At 47.6% G+C, this 15,804-nt stretch overlaps 1 protein-coding gene across 1 annotated transcript; it reads left to right on the top strand.

The window, feature by feature from the left end:
* The first annotated feature begins 4,739 nt into the window (after positions 1-4,739).
* Positions 4,740-15,804, top strand: LOC145503625 (keratin, type II cytoskeletal 73). The gene is made up of 9 exons (XM_081483540.1): positions 4,740-5,186; positions 6,404-6,618; positions 7,440-7,500; positions 8,150-8,245; positions 8,992-9,156; positions 13,006-13,131; positions 13,513-13,733; positions 14,716-14,750; positions 15,548-15,804. The coding sequence occupies exons 1-9, from the start codon at positions 4,740-4,742 to the stop codon at positions 15,802-15,804; spliced, it is 1,623 nt and encodes a 540-aa protein (XP_081339666.1).

Consider the following 15,804-nt stretch of genomic DNA (forward strand, 5'->3'; position numbering starts at 1 on the left):
TCTACAAGAAAGTTCTTGTCACTTTATCCTGGCCAGTAATCAATATTTTCTAATTTGGTGGTGAAGCAATATTCCCTCGTTTTAATTATTGAATTATTTAATTATTGTCTTATTACTGAAGTAACCTTTTCATATGCAAATTTTTCCTTTTGCATTGCTTATTCTCTTCTTAAAAGTCTTTAAAAAGTTTTTTTTTTATTGGAATATTGTTGATTTACAATTTTGTGTTAACTTTAGTTGTACAACAAAGTAAATCAGATATATGTATATATATATCCACTCTTTTCAAGATTCTTTTCTCATATAGGTCATTACAGAGTATTGAGTAGAGTTTTCTGTGCTATACAGTAGGTCCTTATTAGTTATCTATTTTATATATAGTAGTCTGTATATGTCAATCACAGTCTCCCAATTTATCCCTCTCCACTTCTCCCCCAGGTAACTGTAAGTTTGTCTGCTACAACTGTGACTACTTCTGTTTTGTAGATAAGCTCATTTGTATCACTTTTTAAGATTCCACATATAGTGATATCATATATATATATATGTCTTTCTTTGTCTGACTTACTTCACTCAGTACGACAATCTTTAGGTCCATCCATGTTGCTGCAAATGGCATTATTTCATTCCTTTTTGTGGCTGAGTAACATTTCATTGCATTTATGTACTACATCTTCTTTTTATTAATTAATTAGTTAATTAATTTTTTTACTTTACAATATTGTATTGGTTTTGCCATACATTGACATGAATCTGCCATGGGTGTACATGTGTTCCTCTTCCAGATCACCCCTCCCACCTCCCTCCCCATCCCATCCCTCTGGGTCATCCAGGTGCACCAGCCCCGAGCACCCTGTATCATGCATCAAACCTGGAATGGTGATTCGTTTCACATATGATAATTTACATGCTTCAATGCCATTCTCCCATATCATCCCACCCTTTCCCTCTCCCATAGAGTCCAAAAGACTGTTCTATACATCTGTGTCTCTTTTGCTGTCTCGCATACAGGGTTATCTTTACCAACTTTCTAAATTCCATATATATGTGTTAGTATACTGTATTGGTGTTTTTCCTTCTGGCTTACTTCACTCTGCATAATAGGCTCCAGTTTCATCCACCTCATTAGAACTGATTCAAATGTATTCTTTTTAATGGCTGAGTAATATTCCATTGTGTATATGTACCACAGCTTCCTTGTCCATTCGTCTGCTGATGGACATCTAGGTTGTTTCCATGTCTTGGCTATTATAAACAGTGCTGCGATGAACACTGGGGTGCATGTATCATTTCAAATTATAGTTTTCTCCAGATATACATAGTCCTGCATACTGAAGATTTTCTCCAAAAGGTTTTAGGTTTACCTTTTAAGTCTATTGTCTATTATGAGTCAATTTTTGTCTAAAGTGTGAAACTTGAGGGTTTTGTTTGATTGATTGTGATTTTGATCTCTTTTATGGGTTGAATTGTGTCCTCAAAAAAGATATATTGAAGTCTTAACACTCAGTACTTCTGAATGTGATCTCGTTTGGAAATAAGTTTTTAAAAAATTTCCCTTGAGACTTCTTTTTGGACCCGTGAGTTATTTAGATGTAAATTGTTTCGTTTCCAAGTGTTTGGAAAAAATTTTGTTTTTTTACAATTTTTTTTTTTGGCCACAGTATGCAGCTTGTAGGATCCTAGTTCCCCAACCAGGTATTGAACCTGGGCTCTTGGTTGTGAGAGCACACAGTCTTAACCACTGGACTGCCAGGGAATTCCTGAAATCTTGTTTTTTAAACATTAAAGAAATGTTTTATTTCCAGTTTTATTCCTTGTGATCAGAGAATACACTCCACATGATTTGAATTTCTTCTTTTAGTTCTCTCAGTTTGTTTTCTTTCTTAAACTGAAGTATAGTTGATTTGCATGTTGTGTTAGTTTCAGGTGTACAGCACAGAGATTTAGTTATACATACATATATATATTCTCTTCAGATTCTTTGACCCTATAGGTTATTACAAAATATTGGGTATAGTTCCCTGTGCTATACAATAGGTCCTTGTTGGTTATCTATTTCATGTATAGTAGTGTTTATACATTAATCCCACCGTCCTTGGCTTCTGAAGCCCCTAGTTGCTGTACCTTCTTCTCTCCACCTTTAAGATCTTCCTATATTTATTGTATATGTGATGTCCAAGTTTCTAGTTGTGGTAAGTGGAGTGAGTTCACACCATTTCTCTTGCTAGAGCAGTGTCAGAAGAAAGTCTGCCTGCTCCATCTTTCTGGATGAGAAATACTAAATATTCTTTTACAACATGATTTTAGTGCTCATGAGGGTGATGGGGATTGGCTTTCTGCTTTCTTTAGGCTGATTCCTCAGAGGTGCCTGCCCCAGACACTTGGGCAAAGGGTCATGGTAGCACTGCCCCTCTGTGGGAAATGGGGCTGACTTAGTAACTGTGTGAAAATTAGATAAGGGTTCAGTGGACATTGATTCCCCAGGTGAGGGCAGGGCCAGGATATGAAATGCAAGGGATCTACTATTCAAAAAGCCACTTAGGAGAGATTTAAAAGTAGGTGCTCAGGATCCTGTCCTTAGGAGGAATGATTTCAAGGGTCACTGAAGCATCTCTTTGTCTCCTTCATGACTTCCTGGGAACCCTTCCTCCACCCCAGTTCTGCGCAGTAACTAAAGAGGAGTAGAGGGAAGATGGGATTTGGATCTTGTCCTCAGGAAACTTTCTGGCTGTTTGGGAGGATTGGCATACACCTGGAACACAGGTGGAGATAGGGAGTTAGCATAGACAATTGGTACAGTTTGGGGAAGCTGGCCAGAGAGGAGTGGCTAGACTGGGATGTGATCAGAGAAGGTTTTCCAGGGTATCTCTGTGGCAGGTTCCCAAGGAGAGAAGGCCAGTGTGGGAGAGGGGAAGTCAAGGTCATGTAGAGGGAGGCACTCACACACTGCATTGCCTTCTGAGTGCGAACACTTGCTTTCAGCCCTTAGAGAATGAGCTCAAAGCCCATGACAGCAGTCTGTATTGAACAGTTTTGCTGAGACACTATGGGTCTGAATCATGACACTGACATGTGGAAAGGAGTCAGTTAGGGAGTGCTCCTGGCTAGGACACTCTCTATCCTCATCACAGCACAGCCTTGTTTCATGGCTGTGAAGAAACTGCAGAGGAAAAAACCTTTGTGTCTAGTGAAAGAAGACTGAAAAGATTGCTAAGGACCATTGCTGATAGTGAAACTGAGACTATCCAAGGAAGTGATTTTTCTTAACTAGAAGATAGCTTTTTTTTTGTATAAAAAAGAAGAGGAGGTTGAATTTGGCAATTGCTTGGTATAATAGTTGTAGAAGCATCATACTGTTATATTATAATACAGAGTAACGCCAAAATCTCTGCACAGAAATGGAAAAGAGGGATTGGCAACTGTTCATTTGAGCACTTGGCTAGTGAAACAATTGCATTTTTATGGAGGAAAGTACATACTGTGAATGTATTTGAAACTGGGAATTGTGAAATTCTTGGGTCATATACTTTGGTAATATCAAAGATCTAGTAAAATTCATATGTCTACCCCTCTCCCTTAGAATTGTGAACTAGGCTTCTGTCTTATTAATTTATGACCCCAGAACCTAGTTTAAGACCTGGGACAGAGTCAGCTCTCAACAGAAGTGTGTTAAATGAACAGACAGATGGATGAACAAACACATGAATGGTTGGCTGGCTGGCCGGACAAACAAAGAGGGCCTGCAGAGCTTCGAATGTGGGGTCAGAAGACCAGCCAAAGGGGTTCTCAAGACCAGGGCCTGGTGTTTGTTTCCTCTGGGACTCATACAAAGAAAGGCTCATGAAATGTGATCCTCAACTATAACAGCACACGTATGAGATCCTATTTTTCCATTTGTGAAAGGTGGACCCTCACAGCTCCTCTCCAGTTCTAGTGAATTAAATGAGCTTCTGTGTATGAGGAGCTCTTTTAATGTTGGAAGGTGCTGCACCAGTGTTAGCCACTGTGAATGGTGACAATACCATAACTTCAAGGTTAAGGGTGGCAGTGATGGGAGGGTCCAGGAACAAAGTCAGTATGTGTAGGGAAAGGTGTACAGGGCAGCCTGGTTGGCACAGAGGAGCAGAAGACTAGCCTGGGAGGGCACAGAGGGCCCTGCAACCAGAGGACTGGGCCTGGATTCCTGGTGGGCTCATCTCCCATGGCCCAGGCCAGCCAAGAGGACTGCCCCTGGGAACCCTGGGAGGCCAGGCCACGGAGTCTCTTTCTAACCACATAAAAGCAGCTTAGCCAGGGTCCTGGATGCAGCCCATCTGATTCTGGTACAGTCGTGAAATCTCTCACAGATGATGCTGTCAATTAAAGGTTTCCCCTCTGCTCCCCCACAATTTGGTCCCGCCACTCCCACGCCCTGAGGAAGGGCAATTTTGAGGCTGTGACAAACCTCCCAAGATCTTTCTAGGGATAATTCAGTCAGCTTAATTATCCCATGTTAATTAGATAAGACTCAAATTACAGGAGCAAGGCTTGCAAGCCTTGCACTCTGGGAGGTTTAAGTTATTTGCCCGGTGTCTCTGATTTTGCTGGGAAAAAATGATTTGCTCCAGGCAAACTAAGCCCACAAATTAGGGCAGTGGCTCCCTCCTGAGCCCTATAAAGGAGGCATCTGAGACCGCAGGCTGGGAGCTGCATCTCAGCTAAGGGTTGGCATCTCATTCCAGCTCGCTGGCCTCCCCAGCATGAGCCGCCAATTCACCTACAAGTCGGGAGCCGCTGTCAAGGGGGGTTTCAGTGGATGCTCAGTTGTCCTCTCTGGGAGCAGCTCACCCTCCTACAGGGCAGGGAGCAAGGGGCTCAGTGGGGGTTTTGGAAGCCGGAGCCTGTACAGCCTGGGGTGTGCCCGGAGCGTCTCTTTCAACATGGCCAGTGGCAGTGGGCGGGCAGGGGGCTATGGGTTTAGCCGAGGCCGAGCCAGCGGCTTTGCCGGCAGCATGTTTGGCAGTATGGTCCTGGGGCCCGTGTGCCCATCCCTGTGCCCACCTGTGGGCATCCACCAGGTCATCGTCAACAAGAGCCTCCTGGCTCCCCTCAACGTGGAGCTGGACCCCGAGATCCAGAAAGTGCGTGCCCAGGAGCGGGAGCAGATCAAGGTTCTGAACAACAAGTTTGCCTCCTTCATCGACAAGGTGGGAATTCCTGGAGAAAGACAAGGTCTGTGGCAGCTTTGAATATCTAGAAATTCATAAGGCCAGCTCCTCCTCTCATGGGACCCAGAACAGCTCAGATTCTGGTTGAAAGACAGACTCATAACTTATAATACACCCTAAACTATAAGGCAAGGCAGACAGGGATCAGTGGTACGCTAGAACAGAGGTTCTCAAAAGGGGTCCATGAACCGATAGGGCCAGCATCACCTTGGCACTTGTTGGAAATGCACATTCTCAGTCTCCACCTCATACCTACTGAACCACAAATTCTGGGAGTGGGGCCCAGCAATCTGTGTTTTAACAAGCCCCCTGGTGGTGTCAAGGCACTCTCACGTTTGAGGACCACTGAAGAGCAAAGGGGTAGGAGAGTTTGGGGAGTAAACATTTTCCAAGCTTAGGGGAACAGCGGAAGCTCACCATGGGTGACAGTGAGGTAGGGCAGTGATGCATGAGTAGGAGTTTGCCAGACAGAGGTGGAGAAAGGCAACCTAAGGAGAGGAAAGAGTCACATGCAGCCTGATGGGACTTGCTTGAAGAGTGAGGAGAACTGGGGTTTTTGTGTGTTGGGTGAATGGTGGGAGAGGCACTGGCATACTGGAAAAGCACAAGAAGGGAATTTGGGCTTGACACTGTAGGTGATGTGGAATGACTGGAGGGTTTTGTGCAAGGGAATGGTGGAATGTTCATAGATTGCAAATTGAGAAGGCTGGTTCTCCTGCTGGGGAAATGCTCTGAGATCATAGGCAGCCAGAAATGAAGGCAACATGGGAGGGCCTGAGACCCCAGATCAATTGGATACTGGCCTCTGGCTGGGCTGGGAGAGACGGTGATGAGGAATACAGAGTAGGCAGAGCACAGGCCAGGCCACCAGAAACCCAGAGAAGGGGTCCCTAAGAGCGCGAAGGCACCCAAGAAAGGTGGATCAGGCTAACCATTGACACTGGTCCAGGCAGGTAAGGACAGGTGCATAGGAGACAGATCTTGATGAGGTGCAAGGGAGGATGGTGAGGCCCCTCCTGACGTCAGTGGCTGCTCCGCAAAAGAGAACTGCAGTCAGGCAAAGAACCTGGGTGGGAAGGGGTAGGAGAGTCATTTTCTGAGGCATGAGTCTACGTAACGTAAGGGAACACAGCTACTGTCCAGAAAAGAAAATTCCCTGGCCTCTTGCCATTGACTATTGGTTGGCTGGATTCCAGGTGAGGTTCCTGGAGCAGCAGAACCAGGTGCTGGGGACCAAGTGGGAGCTGCTGCAGCAGCAGGACCTGAACAACTGTAAGAACAACATGGAGCCCGTCCTCGAGGGCTACATCAGCAACCTGCGCAAGCAGCTGGAGACGCTGTCAGGGGACCGGGTGAGGCTGGACTCAGAGCTGAGGAGCATGCGTGATGCGGTGGAGGACTACAAGAAGAGGTGAGTTTAACCCTGTGCCCAAGCTGACTGCCTCCTGGGCCCGGGCTTTCCCCACAGGCACTGGGATGTATGCCTCTGGCCTCAGGGGCACTGAGCTCAGGTGAAAGTGACCCATCCTGAGATCCTCTGCCCGGACAGGATCAGGGTCTTCTCTGCGCGGCCAGGTGGGTTAGAGAGTGGACAGCCAGCATTTCGGGCAGTGGTGAGGCTGCCCTGGTTGGTAACTTTCTTGCTCCCCATTCACGAGAGCCCATGCGTGCATACCATAGCCTCTTGGGTCCTAAGCTCGTTCAAGTTGGCTCCGAGTTCCCAGGAATCTCCCAGTTGGGCAGGGAGCTGGACTTTCCATTGGGCTTCCTCTCACTTCCCTCAGATCCTAGACATTTAGGCCATGCTCCTTCCTCCTGTCCCAGGGGACAGTCTGACTTCCTTGGGACTCACACTTGGCTATAGGGTGAAGTTATTGGTAGGGGTGTCAGGCAGCTGGGGTGACACAAGAATCACGGCTGAGAGAGGGGCAGTGGTGTGTTCCTGTGATTTGGACAGAGTGGGAGGAGGAAGAACCTTTTCACTCTCCAGGCTTCAGAGGAAATCTAGACCCAAGCCATCTGGTCCCAAGGTCCAGGAGGAGGTTGCTTCAAACCCTGCCCATGATGCTGGCCACATAGTCCTAATGAGTTGGACAGATTTGCAAAAATGTAAAATAATATCTGTTAAAAGGTACATAACATGGGCATCGCATCTCTTCTTTCATGATGAGAACACACTCACACATACCCACACCCACACACACTCTTCTCATCGTGATGCTTCTCCTTCAGGTATGAGGAGGAAATAAACAAGCGCACAACTGCTGAGAATGAATTTGTGGTGCTTAAGAAGGTGAGGACAGGATGCATGTCCCTCAGTCCAGCAGGGTGAGGAGTGTAGGGGGTGAGGGAGGTGAATCAGAGGAAAGACTGGAGTCTCTACCCACTGCAGATGGGTCTGGAGCTGAAAGGCCACAGGAGAAAGTGGAGGGATTTGCAGCCTGGGGACACCTTGATGTTTATCTAGCACACTTCACTTTGTCCAGGCCCATGTCTTGTGTAAATGGGCAGGAGTGCAGACGTGGACAGTCACTCCCAGGACACGCCCACAGTGGCCTGGGGGAAGAGCATATGCTTTGAGAAGGGCTGCAGGTTCACCTTCCAACTCTGTCTCTGGCCACCTTCAGCTCTGACCACAGTGTGACTGACCACAGTGTGATTGACCACAGGGAGGTAGGGCTCGCTCCCGTACTCTCTTTGAGACAGAGTAGGCAGTAAAAAGATTCCATTCTTGGATGGGGCAAGAGGAGTTCCGGAGGCATAAGGAACCTGCTCAGGGTCTTGCAGTGAATTCTGGGTGGGGGTCACTTCTTGATCCCTGTGTCTTGACTCCATTTTCTGGGGCAGCTAGTCACTGAACTGGTTGTGGGGGGCCAGTGCCTGGGAGACCCCTGCCTGGGCTTGAAGGAGGACAACGTCAGGGGCTCTCTGGATTCCCCTAGGACGTGGATGCAGCGTACATGAGCAAGGTAGAGCTGCAGGCCAAGGTGGATGCCCTGGAGAGAGAAATCAAGTTCTTTACGTGCCTGTATGAGGGGGTAAGTCTCCCCTCGTTCTTGTCCCCATCCTGGCTCCATCGTCTGGAAGGATAGACATGTGAATGAGTGGTTACTAACTCATCAGGAATTTTAAGAGCCCAGGGAATCTCCAGTGTTGGGATGCTGGGAACTTTGTAGAGCAAAGCAAGAGTGACATCAATCTTGGTACATCCGATGATGTGTGCCATCCACCCCAGCCTGGCCACCAGCTGTCCCCTCTCACATCCTTCAGGAAGCCATAGGGCCCTAAGAGGTCCCCATTGACCCTCAGCCAAGCATATTCTCACTTTTGCTTGTCTTCTCTCTGCGGCTTGGGAATTTCCTTGTGTCTTAGGTATGAGTCCCCAGGGATGGAGGTAAAAGTCCTCACACCCTTTCTACTGCCTCTGTGACCATCTGGTTTCAAGCCTCAGCCTGTTGGCCCATTCATGGGCTCTCAAATGTCCTTACTGTCCCTTGTGTGGTGGCCAGGCTCTCTCCCCTCCACCTTCTGCACTTCTGACCTATCTCAGGTGACAGTCAACCCCCTGTTCTTTTCTTCTTGGGCTACTTCAAAACCATCCAGCAGTTTTAGATGTGGTGTTGGAACCTCTGGACCAGTGAACTCCATTCTTGGAAGTTTTTGGGGACCACAACTTGAGTCTATTTGGGAGGGTCTGGGGCACTCCCTGCTGGGGCAGGCCCATCACCTTGGTACATTCTTCTGCTCCCAAAAGGCATTTCAAGCTTCCTTGTTGCCCCTGCAGGAGATTGCTCAGATGCAGTCCCACATCAGTGACACATCTGTCATCCTGTCCATGGACAACAACCGGAACCTGGACCTGGACAGCATCATTGCTGAGGTCCGGGCCCAGTATGAAGACATCGCTCTCAAGAGCAAGGCAGAGGCTGAGGCGCTGTACCAGACCAAGGTGAGCTGCACACCTCCCCAAGGTCATGTGTTGTGGGGCCTCTGGTCCATCCCATGACCTACCATGGCCCACATGCTCTCGGGGAGCACAGCATTGTCCAGGGTGCTGGGGGAAGCCCCAGAGGAGGAAGAGACTGCAGCTCTGTCCTTAGGAACCATGAAGAAAACACACAGCTGAGTGCAAATGAGTGTGTCACAGAAGCATGAACCTTGGGGAGACAGAGGTTAGGGAACTAGGACTGGGTGGGGCAAGTCAGGAGCCATGTCCTTAGAGGCAGAGAGTTTTGAACTAATTCTGGAAAGAAGGAAAACATGGGTAGTTAGCATCTCAACTCCCTTATTAATGACAATTAATTAGGGGATCTCATCTGAGATCAGGTCACTCCTATCTTTTCATTCAAGTCCAACTCCAAGGAGAAAGGGGGAGGTTTGAGTCCCTTAGATCTTAACTTCTCTAATGGGTTGTGGGTGGGGAAATGAGTCTTCAGATAATTTAGTTTCTCAGATCAAGATGGCGACTTTCTAATTGTCCTTGAGGTTTATCAGGTTCCTTCTCAAGGGAAACCCACAGATATTAGACATCTGGCAGGTCCAACCCCTCAGAGACAGGCAGGCAGTGCATAGTCACTGGACTCCTGAATGTCACATGTTCTTTGTGTTTCCCTTATGTCACTTTTCAAGGTCATTTAGCTGGTAAGTGGTGGAGATGATCATATTCTGGGGTAAAAATGGAGTTCTTTCTGTTGATTATTCAATGGATGACATCCAATGAAGGAATAATCCCAAACTAATAGATGACCCCAAATTCATGACCCATGGTGATAGGATATAACCAAATCTACCCCCACACTCCCATACACACAAAATGTGCCTCCATGTCGAGCAAGACTGCCAGTAGCCTGGAACTCAGCTGAGTTATGAAGGGGAGGAAGTCCCAGAAAAAATAGATCCGTGGCTCATCAGCTCCTTCTTTGGTTCACTCATTCATCCATTCATTCAGTTCAGTTCAGTTGCTCAGTCGTGTCCGACTCTTTGCGACCCCATGAATCGCAGCATGCCAGGCCTCCCTGTCCATCACCAACTCCCGGAGTCCACACAAACTCATGTCCATCGAGTCAGTGATGCCATCCAGCCATCTCATCCTCTGTCGTCCCCTTCTCCTCCTGCCTTCAATCCCTCCCAGCATCAGGGTCTTTTCCAATGAGTCAACTCTTCTCATGAGGTGGCCAAAGTATTGGAGTTTCAGCTTCAACATCAGTCCTTCCAGTGAACACTCAGGACTGATCTCCTTTATGATGGACTGGTTGGATCTCCTTGCAGTCCAAGGGACTCTCAAGAGTCTTCTCCAACACTACAGTTCAAAAGCATCAATTTTTTGGTGCTCAGCCTTCTTCATAGTCCAACTCTCACATCCATACATGACTACTGGAAAAACCATAGCCTTGACTAAATGGACTTTTGTTGGCAAAGTAATGTCTCTGGTTTTTAATATGCTATCTAGGTTGGTCATAACTTTCCTTCCAAGGAGTAAACGTCTTTTAATTTCATGGCTGCAATCACCATCTGCAGTGATTTTGGAGCCCCCAAAAATAAAGTCTGACACTGTTTCCACTGTTTCCCCATCTATTTGCCATGAAGTGATGGAACCAGATGCCATGATCTTAGTTTTCTGAATGTTGAGCTTTAAGTCAACTTTTTTACTCTCCTCTTTCACTTTCATCAAGAGCCTTTTTAGTTCCTCGTCAATTTCTGCCATAAGGGTGGTGTCATCTACATATCTGAGATTATTGATATTTCTCCCGGCAATCTTGATTCCAGCTTGTGCTTCTTCCAGCCCAGTGTTTCTCATGATGTACTCTGCATATAAGTTAAATAAGCAGGGTGACAATATACAGCCTTGACGTACTCCTTTTCCTATTTGGAACCAGTCTGTTGTTCCATGTCCAGTTCTAACTGTTGCTTCCTGACCTGCATACAGGTTTCTCAAGAAGCAGGTCAGGTGGTCTGGTATTCCCATCTCTTTAAGAATTTTCCACAGTTTATTGTGATCCACACAGTCAAAGGCTTTGGCATAGTCAATAAAGCAGAAATAGATGTTTTTCTGGAACTCTCTTGCTTTTTCGATGATCCAGCGGATGTTGGCAATTTGATCTCTGGTTCCTCTGCCTTTTTTAAAACCAGCTCAAACATCTGGAAGTTCACAGTTCATGTATTGCTGAAGCCTGGCTTGGAGAATTTTGAGCATTACTTTACTAGCGTGTGAGATGAGTGCAATTGTGCGGTAGTTTGAGCATTCTTTGGCATTGCCTTTCTTTGAGATTGAAATGAAAACTGACCGTTTCCAGTCCTGTGGCCACTGCTGAGTTTTCCAGATTTGCTGGCATATCGAGTGCAGCACTTTCACAGCATCATCTTTCAGGATCTGAAATAGCTCAACTGGAATTCCATCACCTCCACTAGCTTTGTTCGTAGTGATGCTTTCTAAGGCCCACTTGACTTCACATTCCAGGATGTCTGGCTCTAGGTGAGTGATCACACCATCATGATTATCTGGGTCGTGAAGATCTTTTTTGTACAGTTCTTCTGTGTATTCTTGCCACCTCTTCTCAATATCTTCTGCTTCTGTTAGGTCCATACCATTTCTGTCCTTTATTGTGCTCATCTTTGCATGAAATGTTCCCTTGGCATCTCTAATTTTCTTGAAGAGATCTCTAGTCTTTCCCATTCTGTTGTTTTCCTCTATTTCTTTGCATTGATCCCTGAGGAAGGCTTTCTTATCTCTTCATTCATTCACCAGACCTCTTTTCTAGCCAGACTCTGTGCTACATACTGGGAATTCAGAAATAAAACTAAATGTCCCTGCCACCCAGTCATTCTGAGTCTGATGGGAAAGACATTGAAATGTGTGGTCACAGGACAGAGTGGTAAGATCTACAGACTGGCATGCCAGGGGCTATGGGCACAGATGGGCACCCAAGCAGGGAATCAGTGAAGGCCTCCTGGAGAAAGTGAGTCTGCCCTGGCTGAGTTGGACCTGATTAGTGGAAAAGAGAGGATGAATGGGGGAGGGTTTTCTAGCAGGAGGGAGGGGCTCGTGCACAGACTCAGAGACTTGAGAGCACATGGGCTCCTTATGGAACCTGGAACGGTTTGGTAGAGGTGGGGAACCGGGTAGGTGATGGGTAAGGGCAGTAAGAACTGAGCCTAAAGAGCCTAATGGAGTCAGGTCTCAAGGCACCTTGATGCCAGGCTAGGAGTTGTTTGAATTTTACCTTGACTTTGAGGAGCTATAGGCAGCTGCTGCTGCTGCTAAGTCGCTTCAGTCGTGTCCGACTCTGTGCGACCCCATAGACGGCAGCCCACCAGGCTCCGCCGTCCCTGGGATTCTCCAGGCAAGAACACTGGAGTGGGTTGCCGTTTCCTTCTCCAGTGCATGAAAGGGAAAAGTGAAAGTGAAGTCGCTCAGTCATCCGACTCTTAGCGACCCCATGGACTGTAGCCTACCAGGCTCCTCCGTCCATGGGATTTTCCAGGCAAGAGTACTGGAGTGGGGTGCCATTGCCTTCTCCGGCTATAGGCAGAGGAGTATCATAATCAAAGCTGTATGTTGCAAAGCTGCAGTGTAGAGGGTGTGAGACTTTCGACTGTCCTTATGCCAAAACCTTCAATGAGATCATCTCTGCTGAAGGCAGATAAATCAAGCCAAAGAACAGATGTCTGAGAGGGAGGTTGTTGATAGGTGTTCCCTGGTGAAGCTGGGGACCCCTACCCACCTCTGCCACACTCCCCAGGCAAAGGCATAGCCTGCTAGGCTGAGCTTAGGTTCCTGTGTTGGCCCCTCTCACCCTAGTTCCAGGAGCTGCAGCTGGCGGCCGGTCGACATGGGGATGAACTCAAACACACCAAGAATGAGATCTCAGAGCTGACCCGGCTCATCCAAAGGCTGCGCTCAGAGATTGAGAATGTGAAGAAGCAGGTGAAGGGGCTTTGGGGTTTCTGACTCACTCCCAAGGGAGGGGTGAACTTTCAATCACAAACTCTCCCCCAATGTCCCTTCTTTTCAGGGTCTCAGAACTCCTTTCCTCAGATGGAGCCTCTGTTCTCATTCTTCCACACTTAGCTCTCACCTGAATCCTGGAACAATTGGAAAGGCCTTTTCAGAAAGCCAAGGGGCTGAGAATAACAAGCCTCTCAGTTTCAGGTTGACAGGACACTAACTCCATGGATGTGGCTTTGCTCTAGGAAGTGGGGCAGGATAGAGCATGGTCCAACCACAGCAAGCACTTGGAGGGGGGCAGTGAAGGGAGGCTCGAGGTACCTTAGAACTCAGGGGGCAATGCCACCTCCTGGTCCTCAGTGCTCCAACCTGGAGACGGCCATCACTGACGCTGAGCAGCGAGGCCACTGTGCCCTGAAGGATGCTCAGGGCAAGCTGGATGAGCTGGAGGCTGCCCTGTTCCAGACCAAGGAGGAGCTGGCCAGAATGATGCGTGAGTACCAGGAGTTGATGAGCAGCAAGCTGGCTCTGGACATCGAGATCGCCACCTACCGCAAGCTGCTGGAGGGCGAGGAGTGCAGGTAGGTGATGGGAGGGTTCTTGGAATGTTAGGGGTGGAAGGACTTTTGGAATCCTCTGACTTAATTTCCCAGATGTGGGTGACAGGCTGTTGGAGGGGTTGGGGATACTTTTTAGGTCACCTACAAACATAGCCTTAAACAGCATCCAGTCAGATAATAAGAGGTAATTTCCTTTATGGTTTTCTTTCCAGTCTTCCAGAAACAACAAGGAGAAAGCTTCAGTGTGGTGCTCTTGTATATTTCACACTGACTTGACACTTGCAAATATCCCTATTAGTAAAGAGATGGTAGACCCTAGGTTCAAAGTTTCTGAGCAGACAACAATATCTAGTCAAAAACTTTTTTGTTTTATTTATTTTCACTGCTACTGTTTTTGTCTTCTTTTGGTCCAGCAATACTGGTTTTCTATGCACCCTATTGATATAAGACTTCCTTTTAAGAGAAATACATTTTTTTTTGGTCATAGAAGACAGTCAATGAAAAATACTAAACATACAACAGTATGAGTTATATGTGGTAATAGCAACAATTGAAAGGGTGGTACATGAAGTGTTGACACTTGAAAATCCCTATTCTAACAACCTAGCATCATTTTATGAATGAGACCCAGAGAAGAGAAGTTATTGGTCCTAAAATCATAGAGTTAGTTCCTTAGCGGCAACTCCTGATGCTAGTATTTCTACACATGTATTTATTCAGGCAGTAGCCCCACAGGGATGAAGAAGCAGGCTGACCAGAAGCACAGCAGGAGGGCCCCTGCGAGGTGGTGTTGCCACAGGGGCTCCAGGGTTGCAAGTTCACACATCTCTGAAGGGGAAAGACCAGAGAGAGGTGCTTAGAGTCACCCAGGGCAGTTCATGCCACCTGGCCAGCTGGTGGACTTGCGGAGGCTGCGCTAGCCTGGCTGATGGTTGCAGGCTGGGGTGAAGGTAACTCAGATTCCATGTGATGGAGATTCACCTGTGCTTTTGTCCCCTTGCAGGATGTCTGGAGAATACACCAATTCTGTGACCATATGTGAGTATTTCACACCCCTGAAAGAGTATTTTTAGCCCATTAATGAACACAAAGGAATGGTCCCCTACCACCAGGACCCCCACGGAACAGCCTGGGTTCTGCCTGCTAGAGCAACATTGTCCTAATCACCTCCTGTGCTGAGACCTGCAGCCTCTTCTTTGATGGGGTCAGCTTCCCATCACATTCTGACATTTCACACTTCCCCATTTCTGGCCCCTTCCCCAGAAACCTCACTCATAAGACTCTCAGCTCCACGCTCTTCTGCCACCCCCCACCCTGGCTTTCCTGCATGCCGGAAGCTGTGAGTAGGAAAAGGGGCACCTCCTCACCCGGAGTGAGACCCGGATATGCACAGAAATCATGTACAAGCAGTTTCGATGCTGCCCCAAAGGATTCAGCCTGGTCTCCTGAGAGAAGCCAGCAAAAACTCTCCTGTATTAAGCACTCAGGAAATTCTTTGGAAAAAATTAAGACTGTCTTCTTAAGTTAAACGCAAGACTTGTTGGCTTACATGATGCTTAGGCATCATCTGCTCTTTGGCGGAAGCCCCTGCTACTCCTGTTCAAAGAATGAGAAGGCTCTGGGCTTGGGGGTCCTGTGGGATCTGGGCTGATTCTTCTGGTGCTTGAGTTGCTCAGGAATTGAGCATATGTCACTAAAGCCAAGTCCCCAGTTGATGTGGAGTATTACTTAGGAGGGACACATTTAATCTAGTTAGAGCTGGGAGGCTGGAGGGGACTTCGGGTCAGCCCTGTCCTGGGACATGCACTAATTAGTCCTCTCTCTGTCTTCCACAGCCGTCCTCAGCAGCTCCATGGCCGGGACTGCAGGCACAGGCATCGGCTTTGGGTACAGCGGCACCGGCACCTATGGCTATCGGCCCAGCTCGGTCGGCGGGGGCTATGGCTTCCTGCCGGGGGGCTGTGTCACTGGCAGTGGGAACTGCAGCCCCCGAGGGGAGGCCAAAACCAGGTTGGGGAGTACAAGTGAAATCAAGAACCTGCCGGGAAAGACCCTAGCTCTGAGCTCACCCACCAAGAAGACCCCAAGATAA

The sequence above is a fragment of the Giraffa tippelskirchi genome, chromosome 4 (assembly GCF_054371585.1).
Source record: "Giraffa tippelskirchi isolate mGirTip1 chromosome 4, T2T-mGirTip1v1.2.pri, whole genome shotgun sequence".
NCBI lineage: Eukaryota > Metazoa > Chordata > Mammalia > Artiodactyla > Giraffidae > Giraffa > Giraffa tippelskirchi.

Coding starts and splice junctions, on each gene's coding strand:
- LOC145503625 (XM_081483540.1), top strand. CDS start 4,740: ATGAGCCGCCAATTCACCTACAAGTCGGGAGCCGCTGTCAAGGGGGGT. Junction 7,501..8,149: donor AATTTGTGGTGCTTAAGAAG/GTGAGGACAGGA, acceptor GGATTCCCCTAG/GACGTGGATGCAGCGTACAT. Junction 9,157..13,005: donor AGGCGCTGTACCAGACCAAG/GTGAGCTGCACA, acceptor CTCTCACCCTAG/TTCCAGGAGCTGCAGCTGGC.